The sequence below is a fragment of the Rhea americana genome, unplaced genomic scaffold, assembly GCF_003343005.1.
Source record: "Rhea americana isolate MKP2758 unplaced genomic scaffold, rheAme1 scaffold_62, whole genome shotgun sequence".
NCBI lineage: Eukaryota > Metazoa > Chordata > Aves > Rheiformes > Rheidae > Rhea > Rhea americana.
In genome coordinates, this window is record NW_028186779.1 from 205069 (window position 1) to 233009 (window position 27941).

Genomic DNA, 27941 nt, shown 5'->3' on the forward strand with positions numbered 1-27941 from the left:
CTATTCACTGACGTATTGGCTAGAAGTAAAGACAGCTGAGAGTTCCATGTAGCTCGTTTTTCTAATATACAAGAAAGARAAGCAGTAGCTCCCTCTTTATTCATCTGAGAAACTCCAGTGCCCAACTATGTTTTCAGTTCAGTTGTGGCTTCTCATCTGACTGACTGAATTAATAAACCAGTCTKGCAAAATCTTACTCAGTAAGGCTGATAAATTGTGGTAGATGGGCCACTCAATGATCATTATCACTAACAATACTGATWAATAATGGGAAATATTTTTTGTGCATGGCCTAGTAGATTTTCACAATGCTTTTGTCACACTGAATTAAACTGTCRACATTTTTAAGAAATCTGGAAGGGTAAGAATAAACTTTTTACAGAGAATGTTCTTTCAAACAAAACGTATGATACAAATGACACTTTCCAATCTTTTTTTTTCCTGCAAAAGTAGTTACTGCTAAAAGGAAAATTAAAAGCCTATTTAATTACTGAATTACTCTCTGTTCTCTGCTAACTGAAACAGTTTCATTTCTTGAATAAACTGCCTTTCATAAACCATGAGCTTAGTCTGTTTGGCCTTTTGCACTTTACTAGACAGAAAATCTGTATGAGCCAAGGCTTGCCACTAAAGAAATAAAGGTTTCATTTCAATGTTATCATATCTTACAAATTCAGGAGTTCTGCCAGTAAACTTGGGCAGACCAGAAATTAGAGTAAAGCCCCTCCAGTATTTAAGTTATAACTTATGTTCAAGTCTATTTTCAAGAGTGTGCGTATATTTCTCCATTGCTTTTCCTTTGAAGAAATCCTTCAGATCTCTTCATTGTTGGGCTTAAACTCCTTCCCAAAAGCTGTCTATCTATGTGGCTATAAGAGTGAGAACTCCTTAGCAAAGTTTTCCTCTTATCCTGAGGCAACTAACAGCACTGCTGACATTGCTAGTGGGTGCCTTGAGCATAACCCCATTCAGCATTTTGAAAACTTCTACAGTTCTTCTGGACTTGCAAGCTCTTGGTCTTCTGGGCTAATAAAGTTCTGATTTTTTAAATGAAAATTATTCTTCCTTTAAAAGAGGAAGAGAAGCATAGAGAATTGGCAAACAGAGGTATTTCAAGCAGAAGTTCTGTGCTTGCACAGTCCAGCTTTATGCATGACTTTAGCCTGGAGTCTGTATCACAGCCTGAGAGACTTCTACTACAATGACTTCTACTATAAAGACTTCTGATCTAATTATACTTATTGGAGAAAATTATTAACTTTGATATAAAAGAAAKAATATCAGCTGCATAAATTCATATTAGATTTTTATATTTAATCTTACAATTTGGGGAGGTAAAGCACTGCAGTACCTTCTGACCTCCTAGAAGTTAGAGAAGTACAAGGGAAGCACAAAATCTATGAGCTGTGTTGACATATCCCAAAACAACCTAAAAACATGATTCATATAAAACAAAGGGGTTTTATAAAACACTTGTTTGCTAGACTGCCGGGCTGAAAAAATATGAAGTATGTCAATATAAAAAGCTTTAGCGGATGAGTAAAGGCTGCATGTCAATATGCCTTATAGGTGAGTTCTATCACCAGTTTTGACTCTTAATCCTCAATTTCTGTTTGAATGAATTTTTGAGTCTACAGCTTAAATGTGTTCTCTAGCCAGGGGAATCTCTAGGTAAGATTAGTATAGGCATCATAACAGAACTAGAACATCAAATTTATTCAGAAGTTCAACATAACCCATCATATAGACAAGTACTGTTTTTTTTTTTTTTCTAAGCATGGCTTACTTTGAAGAATGTGGCATCTTTGCCTCAGACACATCCTTGGTCCACAGAACTGTGGTATTATTCTGACAGATTTTGAAGGTGAAGATTAGAAAACATTTAACTTACATGCTTACAAGTTGGCATTTGTTTACAGTGACCAGCTGGACCAGAGTAGGATTTTTCAAAAACAAATCAGCAGCACAGGTAGTAGAGATTTGTACTGGCCAGTCACTTGGTAGCTCATGATGTGAGCTAACCTAATGACCATTTTATTTCYTATTCAATCAAATACCATAAAACTCAAGCCAGTTGTTCTAAGAAATGAGAATRGGGATCAGACACTGAATGAGTATCTGAAGTTGTTTAGTTAAGAAATCAACAGAGAAAATAACATTAAGTGTAGTCAGTCAGTACAAAGTTTTGTGATGGAAATTCCATAAAACTGAACAAGGGTGATTTTTTTTATGTGCTCCTGCCACACACATTCACTTAATAAACCGAGACTTGTGGCTACATACAGTTTTACCCTTTCTGTGCCTTGAACAATTACATATAATTAAATCTGAACATGATCCTTCCACCGATTCAATTTTCTAAGGTCTTAGGTCATTTGCAGCCATCTGCTCAAAAGGTAGAACTGTAGAGAAGTGCAACTTTGCAAATAAATTGCCCTTCTCGCTGTTCTTGCTGTGTAGCAGTAACTTACTTGTTTTCAGTTCTGTTCGGGTACCACAATTTTCCTGTCTGAGGTCTATGAGGCATCTGCCCACAACACAAAGGAACAGAATTAAACTGTCTGTGGGATTCTGTGTTTCTTGGATTCTTCCTTTCAAGGTYTTCTGGCAGATATGCTTTAGCTTTTAGACTTGGGAAGTGGAAAGCACTTCCACGTCCTTTGCTATACAGCAGGTTGGACTAAATGATCTAGTAGTCCTTTACAGCCTTTAAGATCTGTGAATAAGCAAGTCTCCCACTTTGCTAGAATTCTTTATATTTCAAGTTTTTGTCTTCCTATTTTGCTAGCTTGATTCTTGCCGATAAATAGCAGGCTATAATCTCTAGCTGTCATGAGACAGCCATCAATGAAAGAGCTGCTGACAGACAGCTGGGTGCTCCCAAGACACTGAGCAGTAGATGAAAGTGCTCAAAGACACATCAGCTATGAAAAATAAAGCGTTAAGGATTAAAATCTTTGCTCACAAACATTTTTGCATGCCCCTCTCTCTCCTTCTCTCTCCTCTCTCATTATCCTTTCTCTGAAAAAAGATACTTTCAGCTTTTTCCATGTTCTCTTCCTGTTCACTCCTCTGATGTATTTATATTCCTTTCTATGGGACTCACCAATGTTTAGGTTCACTTACATGAAACGGAAGAGTATCTAACTTCTTTAGTATCCTCTTGAAATCCCACTCATAGAACATAAATGCCTTCTTAATGTATATGGCTAGATTCTGAGCTCACTTACTTGGCTGTAAAACAGCATACAACAATAGGCTTAAATTGTAGACTATGAACTACCAGACAGATACTTTTCCTCTCTGCTTTGCTTGCTTGTTCCAAGAAATCAACAGTTTGAGAGTATTCTATCTCTGGAAGAGTGAAATCTGCCAAACTTCTCGGACAGCTTGTTTTTAAATATAACCTCTGTTTAAATATAACAGCTCAGTGACTAAACTACAGGACAGAATTTAGTGAAATGATTGAAAATAAAGAAAACCTGATCGACTGCTAGATGCTAAATGCTCCTGAACCCTGTGGGTTATGTACACATATATGGAATCCGCCACCAATTTGAAGACCAGCTCTTCTATCTGTAGGTACTGGGATTCCTTCCACGGAGTTCAGTAGACACTGGATAAAGTTAACTTTCTAGACTATTAAAGCTGTGTAAGTAAATGCACAACTTGTCCACCATTCCCACTAATAATCTGACAGCTGAGTTTTAGAGTAGTCTTACAAAGTCATCTCTAAATTTCCTGCCCTGCTGCCCTCATCCGCACAGGGGTGACATGGCCATGCCAACATGCGAAGAGTGTCGATAGCTTGCTCCTGGTGCTCAAAATATATGAAAGGGGATTCAAATGCTTCCCTGAAGTGCTGAATTGGAACACAAGATCTGCTTTGAGGAGGCAGCTTTTTGAGGGACATAACTAAAAAACAATGCTACCAAAGCAACGTTTTATAGAGCAATTGTTGATTCAAGTTCGTTGACTACAATACCAGAATTACTCTGTAGCTCAACTGACTGTTAATAATCAGGTAGTTGTCAAAAATCATGACCACATTTTCAGTAATTGGACTAAGCATCTGGAAGTTTTCATCGTTTATCAAATTCCCCAATGAAATGGTCATTTGAACTAATGAGCAAAAGCTTTGCTCATTTGACCAAATGACTTAGCGCACATCCACACCACAGACTGAGCCGATCCCTGAGCTAAGTGCTGAAAGAACTYGCTCTGGAAGCTGCACAGCTGCATCAGCATGATGCTGTGCCAAGAGTAATTAGTCCTAATGAGAGGCTATATTGCATCTAGCCGGGAGCTGCGCTAGGCAGACGTGCAACCTTTCTCAGAACTAGCTCAGGTACCTCTCAATGTGAGGGTTCATTGCACAGACTGGACACACACTACATCTATCTGTAAGTTAAAAAGCCAAGCAAAAAGGGTGGTGCAACTTTACRCTTCTTTAGATCTTACGCAGTCATTTATGAAAGTACCAAGAAAGAAAAATAGGGTGGCTAAGCTATTGTTTTGATTTAACATCATTTAACATTCACTTTTCATGGTATAAATCAGTCCACCACATGTAATTCAGTAACAAGTCAGGGTCCATAAAACAAACTAATATTCTGTAAGAAGTAAACAATCCACAGGATAAAATCTATTGATAAAATATTACTTCCCTGTGAAAAAGGAAGAACAGTAACTGCTTTTAGCACTAGCATTTTTAGTGATTTTGCTGTAAAATTAGCTTTTAAATATTAGTGGTTCCAGACATTTCTAACAATATTACTGATTTTTTCTCACTAAAATTACTGTTGCCTGAAGAAAAGATTTTTAAAGGCCATTTCATCCTGAGTAGTAAGAACGCTATAAACATTTATTGAAAGGAGAGAAAAATTAGCTTCCTGATGAAAGGTAAACATATGAAAGCATGTGTAAGTGAGTGGTTTTTATCATTAAAGGTTTGGAAAAAGTGATACCATAATATTTAGAGAAGATACTAATATAAATGCAAAGGCATTTTTCACCGGGATTAAAGAAACCGCATTTATGGTGAATATTTAGGTGAGGATTTATTAAACTCTGCTAGAAATTCTTTGTGGATTCAGAACTCTTCAGAATATCTGAAGCTTCTTATGATACTGTCAGTGTGTTTTGTTTCACATTTTTACTTTGGAATTTTTAAAGTATCCTACAGATCAAAAAAAAATCAGAATTAAAAATAAATAAAAAAAGGCTTTGTCAGCTGCAGAAATGAGCCTCCTCTGGAGCACCTGCCTTTCTCATGTTTTTGATCCTCATTTTCTCTACCATTTAGTTTGCATACAAATTGTACCTGATTCAGCTTCTGCTATCTGCAATATCTACACTTGGTCACTGCAAACTTGCAGTGACATTTCTTTGTGAATAGACAGGGAGTTTCATCTGCTGAGAGATGTTGGCCTGTTTAGGCAAGAGGTGCTGTTTTTTATGAATATAATTATGTTGTCACATTGTAAGACAAGTCTGCACATTAATAAACTATTTTATTTCATGTTTAAAAGATGCAAGTTTTAATATATTGTTGTCTTTTCTTCCATGATGCTTTGCCAGCTTATTTTTAGTAAGATTTATACCGGGGCTAGTGGTTTCAACAACTGGACAAATATGCCTAAATACTAGCCTTCTCTCTACTGGAACCAAGCCTTYCTGGATTAATGTGAATTAAAAATGTTGAAATCCTTCTTTTGGCATTTCATTTCATAATTGTTCAAATACATTTTCACATATCCAGTTACCTGACTAGCTAGCCATTTTCTTATTCCATCTTCATTGCCTAGATCAGATTAGACTCCCTCTACTTTAATCATCTTTGCCTACTGTGCTGTCTCCAYGCTGAGTCCTTGAAATTTACTATTCTCACCTATGATTTTAATCTTAGATATTCAGTTTATACTATGTGCCTTGGAAGTATGCTACTGCATTGTAGCACAGTCCTGGGAAATTCATGGGAGAGTAGATGGCAGAAAAGTTTTGTGGAAAAGGCAACTGAAGGGAAGGCAGAAGTTGAAGATAGGAAGGGTTTAGTATAGAGGTATATTGGTACATGGTTTGCTTTCTGCCATGAAAGTTGAAAGGCAGCATCTTATTTTCTCTATAGGGAGTTAGTTTAAGTGCAGTGTAATTTTTTTCCAACAATTTCAGTGGAAAAGAAGGCTGATGCACAGGAGCRCTGGTCGTTTGCTGATGATAATCAGTTTGTTATCCCTGTTTCCCTCGATTCGCCATAATGCTGAGTACTTGCCTCTGTGGTTGGATGGAATTAGAACATACCTGTAAGCTTGTTGAAGCTCAGGCTAGATAAGGCAAAAGTAATGCTTGGAGGTTGAAGAAAGAAACTAAAAAATATAGCAATTACCAATGGTGTACCACTCACAGTAATGGGGTGATTTTGGAGCATGGCACCTGAAGAGCCTTCCTCTGCCGTCATGTGGCTAGAGGATTCTGACTCTCTTCAGTAAATACAGATTTTGCTAGTGTGATCCACACTTCTGCCACCTACAGTGTGCATTATTGTGGCATCCTGCTCAATTCTGTTTCAGAAAGTAAATCACAGAATCCAGCATTTTCCATTTTTCTCCATTGCATCCCCACTCGTCTTGGGTCCCAGTAGAAAAGTCAGAGAAATTACAGCAAGTTATTTACAAATAAATAAACAATAAATTACAGTTTAGTATTTTCTTATTTCTGCTGGTAAGTCTGCAGCATCAAACCTAATTTTGCTGCACACATGCTGCCTGTACCAATATCCATCTCTGTCTATATATATTCTAAAACATTTGCTGGCATATTTCAGTGCTTCCTGGTTGCCATTTTATACAGAGCTCTGCTAGGAGCACTTTTTTTCCCCCTCTGTTTTTTAGTATTTAAGCAAATAATAGAATGGGATACTATGTACAGTCATTTCCTCAAGTGCACATTCACAGCTATGCTGTTTCAACAATCCTCGTATCGAAAAGTGGGTTATCCGCAACTGTAGCCTGTCCTCACAAGGGTAAGAAGTTACGTTTAGAAAGAGGTATATCCATTAGATGCAGCACTTTTCTTCTTGGTTACAGTTTGTTTCTGGTAGAAAGCCATTGTGTTAGTGAGTGGAAGCTCAGTATGAAGGGGAGATGGAACTGCATCCGGCACCTTCGTCATTGTGAGTGAGCATCCGTGAGGACCAAGTAAGGAGGGATTTGATTTTGGTAATGACTAGTAATTAATTATTTGTATTTATCTTTAAAATAAACTCAGCAATCAACCAAACAACCAAACAAAAATACCATCCTTCCTACACAGCAGACTAGCTTCATATTCAAGTTGGAATTTAATGTTGCTTCAGGGGATACAAAATACGGCATTTAAATGAAAGTACCAAATTTTCTCATGATCTTACTTTGCAAAGGCTAAATATGCCCTCGGAAGATAATTATTTATTATCCTTATTTACTAATTACTTCAGTTGTGCTAACTGCACTCTAGCTGTTTTGTAGATAAGCATTTGGAAACAATTCATACTTTTATGATTATATTTTAGTTTGTGCAGCAATTTTTAGCCATGGACATCAAAAAACATCATTATCACCCCTATACAACAGGGAATTAGAGCAAAGGCAGGTGAAATGACTTATTTAAGGTTAAACATCAGATGGTCAGAGTAGAGTTTGAAAAAATACCTACTTGCTTTGTTTCTAAGATAATACAATTTCAAATAGGCAATGTTACTTCCCATTCAGCCCTCCTCCAACAAGTATTTGGCTGCTTGGAAGAAAGCAAAGAAACATGAATCAGTGGAAGGTCTTGTTGCTTCATCTCATGAAAGGTACTAAAACTTAAAAAATATAGGAGCAGTATCTTTTGGTTTCTTTTGTGAGAGATGATTCACACAAAGGGAACTGCAGTCAGCGCGCTGAGTGGAAAAGGAGAGGAGGAGCGTCCTTTCCTGTCTCTAGTGGGTTACAATACACTTTGTTATACCCTCTTAACTGAAACACTCTGCCACAAAACTGAATGGGTCCCACGCAACAGAAGGTATCACAATGAGGGGGAAACCCAGCCATGAGCGCAGCTAACGGAGACAGCAAAGAGACGCAGCAGTGCCTGGGCTCTGCTTAGAACTTCTGAGAACCTTCTTGGAAGTTTTGGGGGCTTTCTGGGGACCCTCTGAGGGACTAGAAGGTGCTTGCTGCTGACAGGTAAGGAGAGCTAGGCAAGGACATCTAGAGGAGTCCGTAACTTCTCCTGGGAAGCTCTAGCTAGGTGTAGTTGCTGCTACGGAGCTCTGTTGTTCCAGCTGACCCTTCATTAGGGTGGGCCAAGCACCCTGTGAGTCAGTGCTAGGGAAGCGTCTATATAAGAGTCAGGCCCAGAGCCCAGCTCCTGGGGTCAGTGAATAGATGTGGCAGTTTATGCAACAAGGTGGAGGGAAGTGCCTTTGTCTCCAGTCAGAGTAGTGAACACCTCCTCAGATATGGTTACAGCATGCCACAGAGGGCCTTCCCCTGTAGCTGTGTCAGAAGCTGCCACCCAAACACACCTTCTGATGGCAGATGCAGGTCTTATGCTGCATGGAGTGCCTGGGGCCTCTCAGTGAGGCTGGGGCTGACAGTAAACTCTTCTGCAAAAAGTAGACTGTTGATGACTGTGTTGCCAGGTAAAGGAGTTACAGGAAGAAACCACAGGCTGTGTAGCATCCGAGAAGGTGAGTGACAAATAGATAGGGTATTTTCAGAGAGACTACAGCTTTGAGAGTCTCAATCTCCCACAGTAATGGAGATGCAGACAGGCTCTGTGCCATGTAGAACAGTAAGCTGTAATTCTGTAGAAGACTAAGGTTGGAAACTGGTCACTTCTTGTATGAAGAGAAAGGCTTTTGCTGCTCCTGAAAACTTGCAATTGATGAACAAGTTCAGTGCCCTCCAAGCTGAGGAGTGGGGAATGGCTTCAAGTGAAGCAACTGAGCTTACAGACTGTGCTACACAGGAACACTCAGAAGAAGCGAGGAATGATTGCTGTAGGTGACTCCCTGCTGCAGGGGACAGAGGCATCCATCTGATGACCTGATCTCTTGTCTAGAGAGGTGTGTTGCTTGCTAGGCGCTCGAATCCAAGATTGACAACTGACTGAGAGAGATCACTAAATGGGGAACACATGTCTTTGCCAACAGGCTAGCCAACCTAGTAAGGAGGGCTTTAAACTCAGAAAGATAGGAGAAGAGAAGAGTTATAAGGGGAGAATATGAAGTTGGTAATGCGGGGATACCTCCTGCAATTGCATACAGTCAAGAAAGTACCTACAAGACTACGGCGAATCCTCTTACACCCCTCTTATGCTAGAATATCTCTCTGAAATGCTTGTACAGAAATGCATGCAGCACGGGGGATAAACAGGAAGAACTAGAGATCTGTGTGCAGCTGCAGGGCTATGATCTCACTGCAGTTACAGAGACATGGTGGGATAGGTTGCATGACTGGAATGTTGCCATGCACTACATCCTTTTTAGGAAGGACAGGCCAGAAAGGTGATGTGTGGGACTTGCCCATCATGTGATGTATTTGCCTGCCTATGGATAGATGAGCATGTTGAGAGCTTATGAATAAGGATTAAAGGGCAGGCTAACATTGGTGATATTGTTGTGGGTACTTGCTACAGGCCACCTGATCTGGAAGAAGCTGACAAGGTCTTCTACAGACAGCTGGAAGTATCCTCACTATCACAGGCCCTGGTTCTAATGGGGGACCTTAACCACCTTGRTATCTGCTGGAAGGACAACACAGCTAGGCATAAGCAGTCCAGGAGACTCCTGGAGAGCAYTGATGATAATTTTTTGATAGAGGTGATGGAAAAGCCAATGAGTGGAGGTGTGCTGCTAGTCCCTATACTAACATACAAGGAAAGGCTGATTAGAGATGTGAAGGCTGGGGGCAGCCTTGGCTGCAATGACAGTGAGATGGTGRAGTTCAGGATCCTGTGTGGAGGAAGCAGAGCAAAAAGTAGGATCACAATCCTCCAGGGGTTCTCATGAAGTCCACTTCATGAAAGCAAACTTGCTGCTTCAGGGACCTTCTTGGAAGAATTCCATGGGATAGGGCCCTAGAACAAAGATGGGTCCAAACCAACTGGTTAATATTCAAAGATCACGTCCTCCAAGCTCAAAAGCAGTGCATCCCAATGAGCAAGAAGTCAAGCAAAGAGGGCAAGAGACCTGCATGGATGAACAAGGAGTTCCTAGCAAAATTCAAACAGAAGGAAGTGCACGAAAGATGGAAGCAGGGACAGGCCACTTGGGAGGAATATAGGAACGTTGTCTAAGTATGCAGGGATGTGACTAGGAAGGCCAAGGGATGCCAAGGATAACAAGAAGGATTTCTTTAAATACATCAGTAACAAAAGAAAACTWAGGGGAAAGTGAGCCCGCTACTAAATGGGGCAGAGGTCCTAGYGATGAAGGACACAGAAGGCAGAGATGCCTTCCATCCATCTTTGCTTCCATCCGGACTCCTAAGACCACCCCCCAGGAATTCTATGAAGTTCAATAAAGCAAGTGCAGCGTCCTGCACCTAGGGAAGAATAACCCCACGTTATTCCAGGCTGGGGATTGATCTGTTGGCAAGCAGCTCTGCAGGGATGGGCCTGTGAGTCTTGGAGCACAAGAMGTTGACTGTGAGGTAGCAACATGTCCTTTTGGCCAAGAAGGCCAACAGTATCCTGGGGTGCATTAGGAAAAGTGTTGCCAGCAGGTGGAGGGAGGTGATCCTGCCCCTCTAYTCAGCCTTGTGAGGCTGCATCCAGAGTACTGTGTCCAGTTCTGGGTTCCTCAATACAAGAGAGACATGGAGCTACTGCAGTGAGTMCAGTGAAGGGTACTAAGATGATGAAGGGACTGGAGCATGTCTCCTATGAGGAAACAGCTGGGACTCTTCAGCCTGGAGAAGAGAAGGCTGAGGGAGGAAATTGCATCAACGTGTGTAAGTATCTGAAGGGAGGTTGTAAAAAAGATGGGGCCAGATTCTTTCCTGGGGTGCTGAGCAATAAGATGAAAGGAAACAAGCACAAACACAGGAATCTCCATCTGAGCATGATGAAAACCTTATTTACTGTTAGGATGACAGAGYACTGGAAGAGGTTGCCCAGAGCAGATGTGGAGTCTCCTTCCTTCGAGATCTTCAAAAGCCATCTGCACACAATCCTCAGTAATGTGCTCTACGCAACCCTGATTGAGCAGGGGGTTGGACTAGATGATCTCTAGAGGTCCCTTCCAACCTCAGMTATCCTGTGACTCTGAACTCCCTCATGTATCCTATTATGGATTTGCTGTAATTGGTAGTTATTTTTAGTGGATGAAAGGCAAAAGAAAAGTTGGTGCTAAAGTTCATGAAATCAAATTACAGCTAGAGCACGGTAAAATACTGAGGTACTCCTTGAGAAGACAGAGCTCCCTTTTTATAAAAAACTGCTATGAAGTCAGGACAGTTCTTTTTTTTAAAATAAATAAATAAATAATAATAAAAAAAAGGCCGAACAATAGAACTGGATACTTACAAGATACACTGGATATTCAGTAACTCCTGAAATATTCAGCATTGAATGTCATTAAAAATCAGCTAGAATTGTAAAGAATGCATTATACTGAAAGTGGTAAGAAACTGCCACAGGCCTGCAATGCAGACATCAAGACTGTCACTCTTATGCTGTGATTTTGAGAAAAAGCGTATCACCCATCTGCTTTTCTTCTTTTCTGGTGTTTTCTATTCTGTAGATCGTGAAGTAAATGTAGGTTCTGCTGGAAACTGCAGGTAGGACTTYGAAAGGTATTTAGATGCCTGGGTGACAGCTGCCAAAATACTTTTAAAATCTGGCCAGGTGTGAATTGTGAATGCTAATATAATCTTATTGGTGTTTTGTGGGGGGTTTTAACTCCCCTCCCCTTCCTCACTGTGTAAGTCTTCTGTAGGGGCTGTTCTGTAACACAGTAAGTCATCCAAAAATCTGACTGAAGTTTACTCTCAGTGTAGTGAGGCTGTATAGGAAAAGTGGGTTGCAGAGTGGATGGATYCTGCTAACTGTGGCTTCCCTTTTTTGAAAGCTTTAAACAGAGATAGTCTTCTGTGAAAACTATTCTTGTAGTTTATTCTTGCAAGCTTACAGGATAAAACTCTCAAAAAGAAAATGAGTGCTGATGTCTTTGGTATTGTCTACGTTTTATTTTGTAGCAGTGCAGAAAAATCTACACAAATACTGAAAAGTATCACGGATTGATATACAAGAATGGGAGACAGAATTGACATGCTGGAGGTGAAAACATACGCGCTTTGACCTCTTCATAGCGATTAGAGGTAGGAAAGACTTGTAAGACTGACAGAGAAGAAAAGGCACAGCTGTTCTACAGGTATTAAGTTTTGGACTACATGCCAGTGAGGGACCTCCTTAGTTTAGAAAACTTCCTGTAATTACTTTGTTTCATTGTATGTATGAGTTTCATGCAATATAAAGCCAACAGGAGATCCATTCCTATATCCTGCTGTAGCAATTAAAAACATAAAAGGGTGAGTGAAAGGATTTATGACTGCGTAAAATACTTGTTTTTAAGTATCCATACTAACCGAAAACTATCTGCAGTGCACTAAGAAATGCTCAAAATACGCTATGGTGAGCCAAGCTCTATTTTACTAATAAGGATGTTCAGATCAACATGATGTAAAAAGGCTAAATTATACAAAGCTGTGGAATGGTAGTCTTGTGATAGTAACTGCTCTYATGCTGGTCTTCACAGATACTGTTTCATGGTTTTATCAGCTTTTAAAAATTTTTCATGACTTTTTTTTTTTCTTTCCCTTTTAAATGTAAAAACTGAAGCATGTGTGAAAGGTTCCTGACTGAGAACTCTGGAGATGGAACATTCCTTTTTCTCGTTCTCAGAACAAATTGTAGCAAGGCAAGGTAGAGAGATAGTGATTTAAATCATGATGAAAATCAACTAATTCTTAAACCATCCTTGGTTTAATCTCTCTCTCTCTCTTTTTTTTTTTTTTTTTTTTTTTTTTTTAAGGTAGTATTTAAACCATGATGAAGTGCTGTAAAAACGATAGGAAAATTTATCTCAGAAACTTAGTATTTAGCATTAACCACATTAATTACCTGCTTAAGTATTTGCAAGAACACTATATTCACATGAATAAAGCTATTGACATAATTTGAATTATGCGCATAAATATTTGTGGCAGCAAGGCTACAAATTTATTATTAAAACACATCTGCTTTCATTAAATCTTTTAGCAGCATAAAATCTTTTCCTCTTCAAAACAGAGTTGCATTGGTGAAAGCAATGAAAAATACTTAAGACTTTTAATACGCTAAGTGATTGCCAGCACTTCATACACAAAGGCTAACTTAAAAATGTCTCCAAAGTACTAAGGTATTTAATCACTCAGGAGAGACTCAAAATATCTAAACCAATTASGAACATAAGTTCCATTGGATTCAGGTTGCATAACCTGAGGAAACAATGCAGCTTCTCAGGACCATCTGAAATTTTGTCACCCATACCAGATCAATGTATGGCATGATGACTGCAGAGTCTACATCGGCTGTATACTTAATGAAATAGCACTTGAGATTTATGTAATTCCCAAGGCTAGTTGTTAACAAAATTGCTTATCCTTTGCTGAGATTAGCATTTTAAAATACTAAATGGCAGAGAAAACCCCTGCCTAGTGCTTTGCYTCTTTTCAGGTGGGTCTTGCTAGGTTTATCCCTTCATTCTGTCCCTGGTTTGGTGAGAATGCCATTACTTTTGCAAAGTGATGAAGAAAAGATTAAGATATTCAAAGATGCTTCTTCCTAATCTGGGAGTGAGATGTCTGAAACTCCTGGGGGACAGGAGAGAGCATCCACCAGGTCTGGTTGTGTGAGCGAGGCACAGCAGTGCCTACTCCACAGAAACCACAGTGCTTCAGCTGCTTCTCACGTGTTACAAAGATAGGTACATATGGGCACACCAGAAGATACATCTTCAGGAAATTCTTTTGGAAGATTTAGGCTGGCTTGAAATATTTTTGCTAGGTGGCAGCTGAACAGGTATTTTGAGTATCAAAACTKTGTACTGAGATGCTTAAATCTGCTGGTGGATCTTGCCTCTGTGACCTTGGCTTCTAGGAGATATATCCAGTCATGAAGCAAACCACATTGGCTCATTACTATGAAAAAGAGAGGAAGAAAAACTCATCCTTCCAGTTTGTTTCKGAATATATTGCTGTTTCCACTGTTGAACAAGAAAGTTCAGTGACAAAGTTGGGCTAGAGAAGTTAACCAAGTGTCCTTAAAGTGGCATCCTGCTGCTTTACATATTACTTATAGAGTAATGCAAGAAGTCATACACTCACTGCTAAGAGTAGCTGGAGGAACATGTCTTTACCTTTTAAGTTAACTTCACTGTTACAGTTTATGTAAAAATTATCACTTCAAATCACAGGAACCTACAAAAATAATCTAAAATAATGGATTTACCATACCTTAGTGAGTTAGTGCCCATGTTTCATCCTGCAATTGAGCAAGGTAAGAGTGCCCATAAAGCCATAAAGTGAAGCAGACACCACTTTCTAATGTGCATCAGCACACAAAGAATATGAAAGTGTACAAAGGATTTAACAAAGTCAGTGTAAAGGATATTCTTCTTTGAGAAAAAAAAAAAAAAAAAAAAAAAACAAAAAAAAACAGATTTTTGGAGTGAAAGAATTGTTACAAATCTAGCATATCTGATTTTCTCCAGAAAGGAAGAGAGAGAGAGAAAATAGAATTGTATAGATAGTCAAGGAAATGGATGAAATAAAGATCTTGAGGAAATCTTCTGACTACTAATTTGTTTTGAAGCAGATCTTATTTAATGTTACAATGAATGCCTCTGCATAACAAGTCAGCATAAGGCAAAAAAATCTGATAATAATACAAAGTTGAAAAGCTCAGAAAATACTGCATAATAGTTATTAACTAGAGTGATCAGCCAAAAATTCCTAGGACACGTTGAGCAGGGTAAGTATTAACGCCATTATACAAGGTACTGGTAAACCATTATCAGAATTAATGTGGATAGCTTTGATTACCTGTGTTTGAGGACGATGAATTCAACGTGAAATGAACAGAGAGAAGCCTATTAGCATAACAAGAGAAAGGAACAAGAGAAATTATCTTATGAGAAAACAYGATGTGAGTTTGTCTTGCTTAACAYAGCAATTAAAAGCTATGAGAAGATATGATTGCCCCATAAATACACAAGGGGGAAGTGAAGTAAATGCTAGATAGGGCAAATAGTTCAGCCAAAGAATAATACTGAAACAAGAAKGAATGGCTATAAACAAATGATGCAARTAAGTCAGAAATTAGGAGTCTTCTAACCATCAGAGGTGTGAAGATCTGAAACATTTCTCCAGCAGGCAAAAAATTCAAGCTATTTTTAATTAGGGAGCTCAGTATGGATTATGCATTGTGGCTGTCTGGCAGCAAGGAATGAAATTCAAGGACCCAGAAGACCTTTGCTGCATGCCTAGGACATACAGTAATTCTGTGCACTGTAACAAATATTTATCTGTATTTTCTGTAGGGAAAAGAACAGCATACTTGAAGATGGTAACAAAGTGTATGAAGTTTCATCATTTAACACAAATTAGACTGGAAATGAGGGAAAAGACCTGTTATGAGCTAGTGGGTGATGGGGCTAGAAATGGTATGCCATGTGTTGTATATACTTAGTGCAATATAAACTGAAGTTAGGGAGAGCTATGCTTTTTTTATTGCCAGCCAGCTCTCCCTTGTACCTCCTTACGTGAGTTGCAACTGACTCCTAAGACATTGTGGCATAAAGTGATTATTAAAGTGGCTTTTGGGGCAAGGAGAAAATACTGCCAGTACCCTTGAAAGGCGAGAGGCAGTGCTGAGGAGGTGCTGTATGGTGTAGTATAGGTCTGGGAATGCCATATTGACAGTGAGGCAGATCAAAGTAGAGCAACTTGTACCCAGCAACATGCACCTTTCCAAGCTAGCTAAAGAGGAGCTCTGACCAAATTTTGATGGTCTAAATTTCTCCACAGATTTATGCCTAGGATTTTCTGTTGGTCAGTTTTAGCCAGTTGCTCATTTGGGACTCTTATTTCCTGCCTTTGGCTTGCTCTCCACATGTCACCTGAGGTAGCTGTCTCTGTCCACTAATTAGGCACAAGGATACAGTTTGAACTGGCCTTCTAAGATGGGTCATAAACTTTTGTTTGAAAACTACTTTTTATTTTTTTATTTTTTTATTTTTTTTTTAAGAATGGTGCCTGCATTTCTTCAGACATTTCATTTTTTGTTTCTCTCATTGTCATGAAATAGGACAAGAGTTGGTAAATGATGCTGCAAAAGCATTTGGGTTTTATTTTTTTATTTTTTTTTTAAGAATGGTGCCTGCATTTCTTCAGACATTTCATTTTTTGTTTCTCTCATTGTCATGAAATAGGACAAGAGTTGGTAAATGATGCTGCAAAAGCATTTGGGTCAAAAAAATTCCCTAAAGAAGTCTAATATTTTTGCATCTGATTTGATGGCTTCTTACGGGCCCTGGGATGAAGAGCTTCCTCAGTGTCCTATGCATCATTTGATGTGTGGCTAATGCAACACCTTCTCCTAGGGGGTTGATTTTCAACAAAGTGGCCTTCTGCTAGGGAAGCAAAATAGCAACTCAATTAAAAAAATACAATGAAGGTCACACCAATTTTCCTACTCAGCCATAGAGATAAAGCAGTGGAAATGGAAACTGTATTTGCATTAACACATGGGAATCTAGAGAGTATCACGGGGAAAACTCATTGACATGGTAGAGTTCCACTTTAGGATGCCCCTGGAGAAAGAAGTGATGAAGTTATTAATATATTTTCTTACTAATGTTTAATCAGTCATGTGCAAGACCATTCAGTCTGGGGTTATGAATGCTGTCTAGGCAGAAGCAAACAGCAACGGGAATCGTGGTCTGTCACTGATTCTTGCCTGACTTTGGAGGAGTTACTTATGTCTCAGCTAAGTAGCCTAGAAACAACCAAGCAGAAGCAGCAGTGTGGAACTTCTCCGTTCAAGTGCAAACTTCAGGTATTAGCGTGCTTTYAGCATCCCTCACCCACAGAGCAAGCAGACCCATCCTGGAGCCGTACTGCTGCTCTCATTAGCAAGCTGCTCCATGCAATCCCTTTCACAGCAGCTAACTTCATTGATCACTCCTTGGGGAGACTTTCAGGGTGGCTCACATTGCAGGGGTTATCAGCTATGTGACATCTCTGAAAGCAGAAGTGGTAAATGTTTCTAGCTTTCCAGCAAGAAATTAATATGAAAGCTTCCTCCTCTCTTACATGTTCATGCCAGATCAAATACAAGCTGACCTTTATCTCTCTAAGCCTCATATTTTTGTCTCTGTATATCTGACTTACTGTTTACTTACTTCAGAATAATAAGTGAGACACAATTCAYGAGTGTCTGTAAACTGCTTCGAGGTGCTGGGATGAAGTGTGCAGAATACCTTTTTCATTAGAGTAATACAGAGTGACTGTATCTCTAGGAGAGTTTTCTGGCAAAAGGTTTAATTCACAATCAGCTTTCTAGAGCAAGAGTATCATGAGAATCTGACTACAAAACAGTGAGAGTAGATGCTTCCTCCCAAATTTTCAAGAATGTGTCCCTTCCAAATTTTGTTTTCAGGAATACATCTCTTCCAAAATTTTGTTCTTTTCTCAATCAGAAAATTTAAACTTGGTATATTTGATAAACACCTCACAGGCAAGAGGCAGTTTTATTTTCATATTCATAACTCCCCACAGTCTTTGGGGATCCAAATCTTTGGATTTTTGCAACCACGCTCCTGCTAATTTGACTAGTCAGACTTATCAATATCAAGTTGATATTCAGACAGACTTAGGTAGCATCCTGCCTGCAGTACTGTTTGGCATTAGGATGCTAGAGGTTTATTTYCCTCTACACCATGGTGTTCCTTCCACAAAGCCCTAGCAGGACTCAGCTGCACAAAGGCAGCATTTACAGTGAGGAGTGACTGCAGGGAAGAACTGAATGGGGAGGAGAAATGAAAGTCCTGGAGATTCTGAAAGTGAATTCTTGGCATGTTCAACCATGAAGTCCTTACCTCTCCCTCCCCCCCCAGAAAAAAAACAAAAAAAMCAAAAAACATTAGGACTGCTGGAGAGCACCTGCAAGATCCATATTGCTGTCAGGTGATAGGCAGACTGCTATCTCATCTGYTTCACKAGYGCTAGGTCTGCTCCTAAGCACTGAAGAACAGCTAAAGGCAAAGGATGAATTAGGGCAATGGCCAACTGAAACTGGTTAGCTGTAGTAGCTAGATTTGTAATAACAACACATGCTGAYGGACCACAGCTTATTTCAGTTCACAGAAGTACCGACTCCCTATCATGTCACAGAGCAAGAGCCAACTCTCTTGCACATAACTATTAACATAAATATAACAGTATAGTTATGTGGAGAACTCACAGTAAATTTTGTGTGCATTTTTGCATACACACTGGTGAAGCAAATGAGGGGCTCTGAGAAAYGTGGTGGCTGCTGCCAAAAGTTTCTCAATGCAGCCCTTTTGCACCAGTGGATTGCTTTTATGAAAGGCACTGAGCAGAAATTGTCTGAGATCATTACCCTGGCAGGCTTTGTAGACCACAGGTTACATACCTCYGGGTCCTGCATGGCAGAGTAAAGATAGAGCAGGAAAAAAGGACTGTGGTCGGGGTGTTAATACAAGTGACAAAATGAAAAAAATGGTGTTTTCACAGGATTGAGTTTTAAATTAAACCCTCCAAAAAATGTGTAAAAATGTCCTAAAAGATAAAATATGTTTTTACTCTCATTTTTCTCAACATTTTTAAATYCAAAAAGTTCTGGAAATTTTGATCGGATTTGTATTGTTACTAGAAGCACTGCATTACAGAAAAATTTACACGTTACCCTCCTACCACCTTTCTAAGCCTAGCTGTTGCCAGCTGATCAGCCAGCTGTAAAAATAMCGGGGTTCTGTAGATTTACTGGAGTATGTAAAAACTGAGGCTTAAGATCATTCTAAATCTCTGCCAACTGCTCCATGAATGGTGACAGGTAAGACCTGCAAGAGGAACYGCATGATAAATGGGCTAACCAAAAACTTCAGCCAAATTCATCGTAGCATTTTATCACTGTGTTCTTCATGACAGTCCTTGTCAGCTGTTTGGAAAAGTTCTCTCTTAAATCAGAGAAAATACTTTCTTCCCTTCCTTCTTGTTTTCCCTCAAAGAAGGCAGTCCAGGGCTTTCCTGAAGGACCATGAAGGCACGCACTGTCCTGCAAGATTCCCTCTCATTTTCTTATAAATCTAGAGCATTAGAAAATAATCTTTGCAGTTATTAGACCCTAAGAAGCTCCAGGACAGCACACCAATAAAATATTTTAATGAGCATTCCCAGTGACAACTTTTGTGCTCAGAATAAACCAAGTATTAGCAAAATCCTTTCCATAGACTTAAATTTAAGAATCTTCATAGACTGAATGATTGAGCTAAAGGTTTTGTAAAAAGTCACTCTTCTTCAGTAGGAATTGTACATACATAAGAAGGCAATGAACAGACAACAGCACCACATGCGCTGCTGAAGAAAAGACAAGTCTGCGGCATCTTGCAACAAATGTAGTAACTGCCACTTTGCAAAAACAAATACAACTACTATACATTTAATACAAAATTGGTGGTAGTGGCTCTGCTGAAGAATTTGATGGGTTAGCTAGAAAGCATTTCGCAAAGGAAACCTTCTTCAGGTTTTAAGGGTAATTCTGCAATTACTGTACTGACTTTATCTATGTTTCTAATAAGAAACAAAAACACATATTAATTTTTATGGCACTTCTGTAAGAGGAAGTAAACACTTTTAGTAAGTAGAAGAGTCTATAGTAAGCCATGTAAGTAACTTCTGCTATCTGCAAATTYTACTTTCCATTCACACGAATTCCAACAAAACATAAATGCAGATTAGAATGGAAAAACTGAATACTAAAACTCCATTTTAAATAGACATGTAATTTTTGAACTGTGACTGGTAGAACATTCCAGTCTTAGAAAGGACTATTTTCTCACGCTCAGGAAATTTCAAGTCTAGTTTCCAAGAAACTGGAAAGAAAGGGTACAGTGAGTACAACTGTATTCAAACGAACTGTTCCATACTTCTTAGACGATAGAGTTAGGATAGTGTTAATCAAGAGTTTATTACATGGCAATAGTATGTTTGACCTTTATAGGTTGTTTTTGCAGATGATGTTTCAATTYCTGCAGTAACACTTCTAGGAGAATTTGTAATTTAAGGCTTAGATTCAGGGATGTAAGGTTGTTAGGCAGATACCAAGCCACAGCAAAATCTGTGGGTCTCAAGTATCAGCTTAAACTCTTGTTTAATGACCCAGACAAGGATGCATTTAAGCAGACATGTTTTTTTCAGCTATTCAGTGTCTTACTTCAGYATGAGTATTAATTAAATGCTATCACGTTCAAAACAGTTAATTACCTTCAAGTCACTTTTATTCGCTGCTATTATCACCTCTACGCTAAGTTAACAGCATGGCCAAGCTGACACCTGAAGYGGTTGCGCTCCTGCAGCAAACGGAACCCAAACTTATTTTAAGGGCGCTGGAGCGCGGGGCGGGAGTTTGCGGCATACACGCGATCGTGGTGCTATAATGGGCTGCTAGAGGGCTGTAACAACAGCTGCACAGACTGCAGCCGCCTCGTCACCGCTCCCATTTGTGTCATGGTAAACTSGATCCAGGGAGAACAAAGGAGACATAAACCACTTTTCCCCTCTAATGCAACTGCTTCAATTTCACTAAGCAAAATTCTGATACTGCTGAGGATTTCGGCACCTTCTCCTCAACGTTTGCCCTTGGGCTATTCAAAATGGCCTAAGTAATACAACGAACTCGCCTCCTGATAGCATTATGGCTTCTTTTTTTTTTGGATCAGCAATTTCTTTTTACAGATAATGAGAATAAAGATTTATTTCTATGAAACTTTTCAGGGATTTTAAACAGGACATGCAAGTTTTCAGCTCTCTGCCTCCTTTCAGTGCTGATTAGGATGGCCTCCTTCCCTCCCTGACCCCCCCCCCCCATTTACAGAACAACTCTGAGATAAAATACAAAAACACAAACAGCTGCAGGCATACACTTCAAAGAAATAAATTTCCCATGTTTTCAAATGGCTTGGCTGAGAGTTTTTTTCCTGAATTTACCGAGTTTACTTTGCGGAATGATACACATTTCTTCAAATCTATTGTGTGACATGAACCTGCTCCAGGTTGCAAGAGAAGTGCTGGAAAGCACATACTTACATTTCAGCTCCAGTTTGATGAAGTCCGTGTTGCCCAGGTTCTCAAGAAACACGCCGTCGGAGGCCGATGTTTTGAAATAGAAAGAGATGTCGGCGCTGGTTTCTCCTTGGAACGTGGAGAAGTGCAGGTAGGAAGAGGAAGTAATGAAAGAAGCAGCATTCCAGTAGTTCCCTATGGAGATGGGATAGACAGAAAATACATACATTTCAGTGCTCCCTGGAAGCTGTTAGAAAATTTGAACCTTTTAATGTCAATGCATGTTTCAGAGTTGTCTACAGTGGGGAAAAAAACCCCACACCCTCAATTCTACTATCTACTTTTTGTTTTGCTGGAGATGGCCTGTTAAGTTTCAAAAAGTTAAGATGACATTAATGGTTCATACATTTTTRAGTTCATAATTTATGATATTCTATCATACACAAATGTGCTGTGGAAAGAAGGCTTCAACACAGTAAAGTCTCTCCATAGCTCTAAGCATGTAGGAGTAACACTGAAGACATGGGAGATCAAGCACACGGGCAAAACACCAACTTGGTGACTATACCACCTCAGGCACATTTTTCACATTCATACATTTCCTCATGTATAATTTATTTGCCTTCAAATTTAGTCTATACAACTGCATCCATTTCTTCTGAAAATCTAGCCATGTTTGTTACAAGTCTATTAATATGTATCACAGAAAAAAAATGATAAATGAAGTTAAGCAAYATGGACAGAATGAACATATACCACACAGCCCCAAGCACCCTAATACATTTCCAGTGGAGCAACTCAATTATTAATAATATTCAAGAATTATAGCAACCCTTTTGCTAGCAAGGCAGTCAACATTCTGCAAGGCAGCATTCTGCGAYGAAGCAAAAAATATCTGAAGGTACAGATGGTAAGGTAAGCCCAATGAGGGAGTGAAACAGCTACCTAATTCTACTTTCACCAGGATGCGTATTTATCCAAATTCAGAAATTTATTAAAGTATCACTCCTTAACTCACCACAGCRGAGTGCTTAGTATTCCAGCTAACAAACACAGTAAGAAACTATTTCCCATTCCAGCCCAAACTCCTAAGTTTTCCATTATTTGATTACCAAACTAGATGATAACACAATTATTTCTTTAGTTAGCRCTGGCTGAATACAAATGAACATACTGAAGCTCCAGAAGCTTAATAGTGGTTATATAACAACACTGGCTCACACCCAGCAGTCAAAAGTGTTATAATTTGTATAATCTATTAATGCCTATTCAAATTGAAATTGAACATCTGAATTAATAGAAGAAGGCTTTAGGTTTCAATACATAAATACTATTTCCTTCCATATTTCTGTCCCATCTCCTCCATTTAATTCTGCCTCTCTCAAGAATGCAGAATGAGTGGRTTTGAAAAAAAGAAGYAGCTTTCCATTTTATTTTAATGAATCCCAGGAGGAAAGCTGCAACTGAGACTGCGYGTGTGGATGCACACATATGGGTGGYGAAAAGGCGACAAATGGGCTTGGTACAGCGGAAATGCACGTTCRTAACACACTGAGATGTATAACGTTGCCTGTTAATCAGGCTATGTCAGATGGTTTTCAATGAAAATAGCATTTGACATGTATTACTAATTACCCTTTTTAGAGAAACTGGTAATATCCAGACTGGATATTAGTAATGATTTTCCCCCAATATGCCAATAATTTTAGTATYGTAAAACAGCAAGGGCAAAAGAAGTCTGTTAATTAATTACGAAGTCTTTCTCTGAAAACATACCCGGTGGTTTGGCAACACAGATAAATATGCCGAGAATTTTATTTTCACATATTAGGGGTGTTCATGGTGTAAGTACATGTGTGATTTGGCTGTTATCTCATTTGGAGCATGGGATCCAGATGGAATCTGGACTTACATGCCAGATACCAATACAAGCACTGTAAACGCTTTCCTGCGCGCAAATGTCATTGCACACTTCCACTGCCTGCTCCTGTGAGCTTGAGCTACGCTAGGCACTTTTAACAAAACTTAAAAGTTTTGTTCCACTTGCTGAATAAATTCACGTGAAACAACCAGAGTTTAGGAAAAACGTCAGGAATATATTCATGCAATCCTTGTTAAAGACMGAGTGTTGAGTAACTTTGTAGATATGCTTAAATCTCTTCATAAATTAAGTAAATATTTTAGTCTCCTAACTTTACATGCCCTGAATATCACCTAAGTTATAAACCTAAAACACATGGAACATATGRCCAGCGGCACTGTATGCAGTTTCCACACAATTTACACCCGCGGGACGCATCAAAAGTGAGAGCAGAACTGGGAAAGGTGGCCATGCATTTTGGAGGGGGTCTAGGTATATTTTCAACACATTGCTAATCTAATTTAGCCCTACTGATAGCAAAGGAATTGGATTAGGCCCTAGGAGCTCAGTGTAAGGTGTCAAAAAATGCACTGTAATCCAGTAAATAATTAATGAGGGTGAATACGAATAGTTAAATAATCAAATGTGTTTAATTTAGAGCACTCAGYAGGGAGGCATGAAACTTCCTGACTGTAGGAAGCCATACGTCTTCGTCTGCGGGAGAGCGGCAACTCCGAGGAGTCTGCCACAAAACCGGGGTGCTAACGGGGACCAAACGCCGGCCGGGAAGGACGGTCCTCGCGCAAGGCAAGCAGGGCGAGCGCGCAGCGGCACCGCCGGCCAGCACCCGCTCCGCCGTTGCGCTCCTGYGCCGGCTCTCCCGCCTTCGGCGAGCCCCCTGCGGCTTCCAAGCTAGCTGCCTGGGCTTAACCAAGCTGCTATATGAAACAACCTGCTTATTTTGTAATATTTTATTGGTAACTTATTTATCTTATAAACAACCCTATAAACTACAATCTAGGTAGTTTAACATAGATTCAACCTGCAGTGCTGGGATTTTCTGGGATAAATCCTTAACTATAAAGTTGAATAAGCAAAGCACAGATTTTTCCTTTACATTGAATGTTTCCTTACGAGATCTTCAGTMGTATCTGACCATCCCCCTTTATACTATTACAGGACACAATTTCACTTTCTTAGCTTTTCTAAGGTAAAACGTAGTTTGGAGAAGCCTTTAAAGCCAGTATTGCTTGTGGGTTTATCCAATAGGGTCCTGGTTTATGGCTAAGACTGCTAATTAGCACCACAGCACACTTGCAAGGAGGGCTAACTACGGCTGCCAGTAGCAACTACAAGGCCACATAGGCTGACGGGGATCATATTAACATTCATGTCTCGATTCTGTTGACACAAAGTCAATCAATTTTTATTTAGTGCTATGTCTAGTCTACTGAAGAAGTTCGTCATTAARGAAAGATTTAACATTTCTTTTGAAACGCCGTGATTTGATTCTCTGCAGAAAGCCTTGGCTGCAGATGCTACTTGCGAGAGGATAAATACAGACAGCGCAGATTGAATGGGAAAACTTGTAGCTTGAGAGGAACATTTCCAAAGACTATGCATAACAAACTCCRATAAAGATAAAAATCTCTGATGCTCTTGTATTTCTTTATGGTATATATTCATCTCAAATCATTTTCAGGAAAAAAAAGATATAATAATAGTAGTACAATGGGAATGTTCTGCTAAACACATATCATGATTTTTATCGTAAAATGGTATTAYTTGATAAGAAAGGGGCTGCCTAAGGAAACTGTGAATACAATTTCACTATACACACCGCTGCTGTTATTGCTTGCCAGGGAATGCCTCAAAGTGTATGTCAATAATGTAAAAATAAGGATGGTTTTATACTACAAACACGTTTCTTTGGCACACAGTTACACTCCTTTCCTCAAATGATTTCAGCGTATGGATCCTATAGCATTTTTCTCTTGGCTTAGGCTGAACAAGCACTAGATGGAAGAAACTGGGAATAGGACTTACTTAAAATACAGGGTGGATGCTATCACAACAGGTCTACTACACTAATAAGACACAGGAAGGGAGTTTATTTAGAAGGAAGATGCTAAATGCTAAGTTATTAATCCATCCGATTAATAACTATTATATGATAATTAACATCTAAAAGTAGCTGGATACTACCAAACTCTATGCTTACGGGATATGATTAAGAAAGTATTGCAGGAGTTTGGGAAAATCTTCTGGTTTGAAAGAAAGTTGCTCAATCTAGGAGAGATAGGCTTATCAACAGATGCTGTAGGCGTGGAGACATTAAGCTGGGGAAGGCAGAGGCACCATTTTGAAGGCACCACCCATCCTTTCCCCTTCCCCCCTCCGGCTAGCAAAAATACCACAGAGGCTAAGGAGGACTTTCATTGTACAGTGCAGTCTGAAACACCACCTTCTAATTTTATTTTCTTCTTTTGTAACCTCATTTATAATTCTCTAATCAAGATCACAGCTCTGTTGTACTAAATCTGTCTTTGTTTTAAGCTTGCTTAGTGTTTAAATTTGACTTAAACAGATTAAACAGGTACAGGGCATGCCGCTGTCATGGAAGCACAAATCTAAATAAATTACAATTCCAGGCAAGCCTTTTCAGTAGCCTGCAACCCAAGACAAATGTGCAGATTCTCCAAATTGGACTGTGCTTCTCAGTAAGTTGCAAGGGTGGCAACCGATAGCAGAAAGCCTTAGGATACAGGGTCTGCAGAGGCAGGCAAGGGAGCAGCTGCCCATGGCTCTAGGGGAAATGCTCTCACGGATGTCTGTCTGCATYCATACAGGGGTCTGAGGGGTAGTTGTGCTAGAGGTGCTTCAAGGGACCACATAATTCTTTTGTGATTCTGTTTTCAATTTGTGTCAAGGATGCTCACACCTCTGGTTAACTGCTGTGGAAATTAAAATCCAATTCATTAAGCTCCTGCAAAACAGCCTTACCTCTTTCTCATTAGCTTTGCTAACCCTGAGTTACTGTGATCTTTTCAATTTTTTATGGTACAAAACATCTCTTCTGCTGCTCCATAAAGACTCCAYTGCAGACAGAATGCTGTAGTATAATTACAAAGGTACAATTTTTACAAGCATGATAGTCCACAGCCACAAGAAATTGAGACTACAGACAGAGACTAATGAGAAGGGATAACTTAAATTCCAGGTAACAAGCTGAATAAAGATATCAAAGTATTTTCCATGAAGTCTGACCTGAGGGAGGAAGAAGGAGATGGTTGCCATAGTACTGAAAGGGACAAATGCATCTCTTGCTGAGTTATGCAACATCAAGAGACATCATCTTACATGTGGTAACTCCATAACCTGGTAACACAGCATCACAGGGCTTATAGCAATCAGCCTTTCAGCTTYTCCCTTGTGGTATTTTTGTCCAGAATTCCCTTGCTAGCTCCCATCAATATCTTCTTTCTTAGTATGATTGAAATTCATGCTTTAACACCATCAATTTCCCTTTTACATTTAAACCCTATTGAAATGGATAATGACAATARCAGAACTGTAAAAGACATCAGTGCTTTTAGCCCTGCTAGGCAATAGTACTACAGAACGAATGCTGCAATGCCAGGCAGCTCTTATGTATTACGATAGGCCAAAAACCTACAGGGCCCTCATCTGCAGCAAAACAGATTTTCTATCAAAACCATTATGTGAATAAAATGTAAGAATAGTCTCCTATTTCAGAGAAGATGAATGTGTGAATGGAAAACTGCTCTGTGCCACAAAGTAATGGGCTGAGATATTATCCATACAATTATACTCAACTTTCTTTTCTTTTTTTTTTTTTTTTTTTTTTTTTCATGCTGGGAAGGGGGAATCTACACATGTACCATTCAGAGCAGTGTGAGTGCCTGTACAACAACAATCATGGTTTTGAGATGAGGCTTCAGATCTGCATCTGGAGTGGAATTTGGCCCTAGTGAAATCTAAATTGTCTGCTGAGTTCCTAAACTCTAGCTTCTTAGAAACTATGAAAATAAATCTGCCAATGAAACCAGGGGAGAAAAGAAGGAAGGATATTCCAGTCCAAAAATAACATCACAAGTTAACAAGAGAACATAACAATCAGTGATTCTCACACTAAGCTGTACCTTATTTTRAAAGGTCTAACCAGAACCTCGAAAGGAATCAGGTCCTTTTCTGTTACACTGAAATTCCTTTCATGGGCAAAAGGGAAACACATTYGATATGTAAACCGAGAACTTAATGTTAGTGTAAACATAGTCTCAACAGTCTAATCACATATTAGTCTAGCTGCAATTTTTACAGAAATAGAGAGAAAACAAAGCATCTTACTATTATAGAAAAATAATCTCTGTAACACTAATAACTCAGGTGAAATTGTTCTATACACACTTCCTTTCAACTATCCTTTCTCTGGTGCTATGCTCACCCTTCCACTGCCACCTGGGTCCCAAGGTCAAAAGCACCAACCTCAGCAGGATTTGGAGTCCGCTACAGTCTGAGCAAGGTTGTGGGTTGTGGGAATTCCTCAGCATCCCACGTTCTTTGCTGGGAGGAATATGATGTCAATGGAAGAAGAGCTCATCATGCTTGATGTAATTTCTAGGTTTGCTAACATGCATTTACACCTCTGCTCTGTCTATGCTGGTCTGCAACTCTACATCAAATTCAAA

General features: G+C 39.4%; 1 protein-coding gene across 2 annotated transcripts in view; it reads right to left on the minus strand.

Annotated features, from left to right (window-relative positions):
- CNTNAP2 (contactin associated protein 2) overlaps positions 1 to 27941 on the minus strand; it is a 1098090-nt gene that overhangs the window by 92386 nt on the left and 977763 nt on the right. For both annotated transcript variants that reach the window (XM_085320206.1, XM_085320205.1), the window contains one exon: positions 21396 to 21566. In XM_085320206.1, the coding sequence (XP_085176332.1) occupies positions 21396 to 21566 (171 nt within the window). The remainder of the gene's footprint in view (positions 1 to 21395; positions 21567 to 27941) is intronic.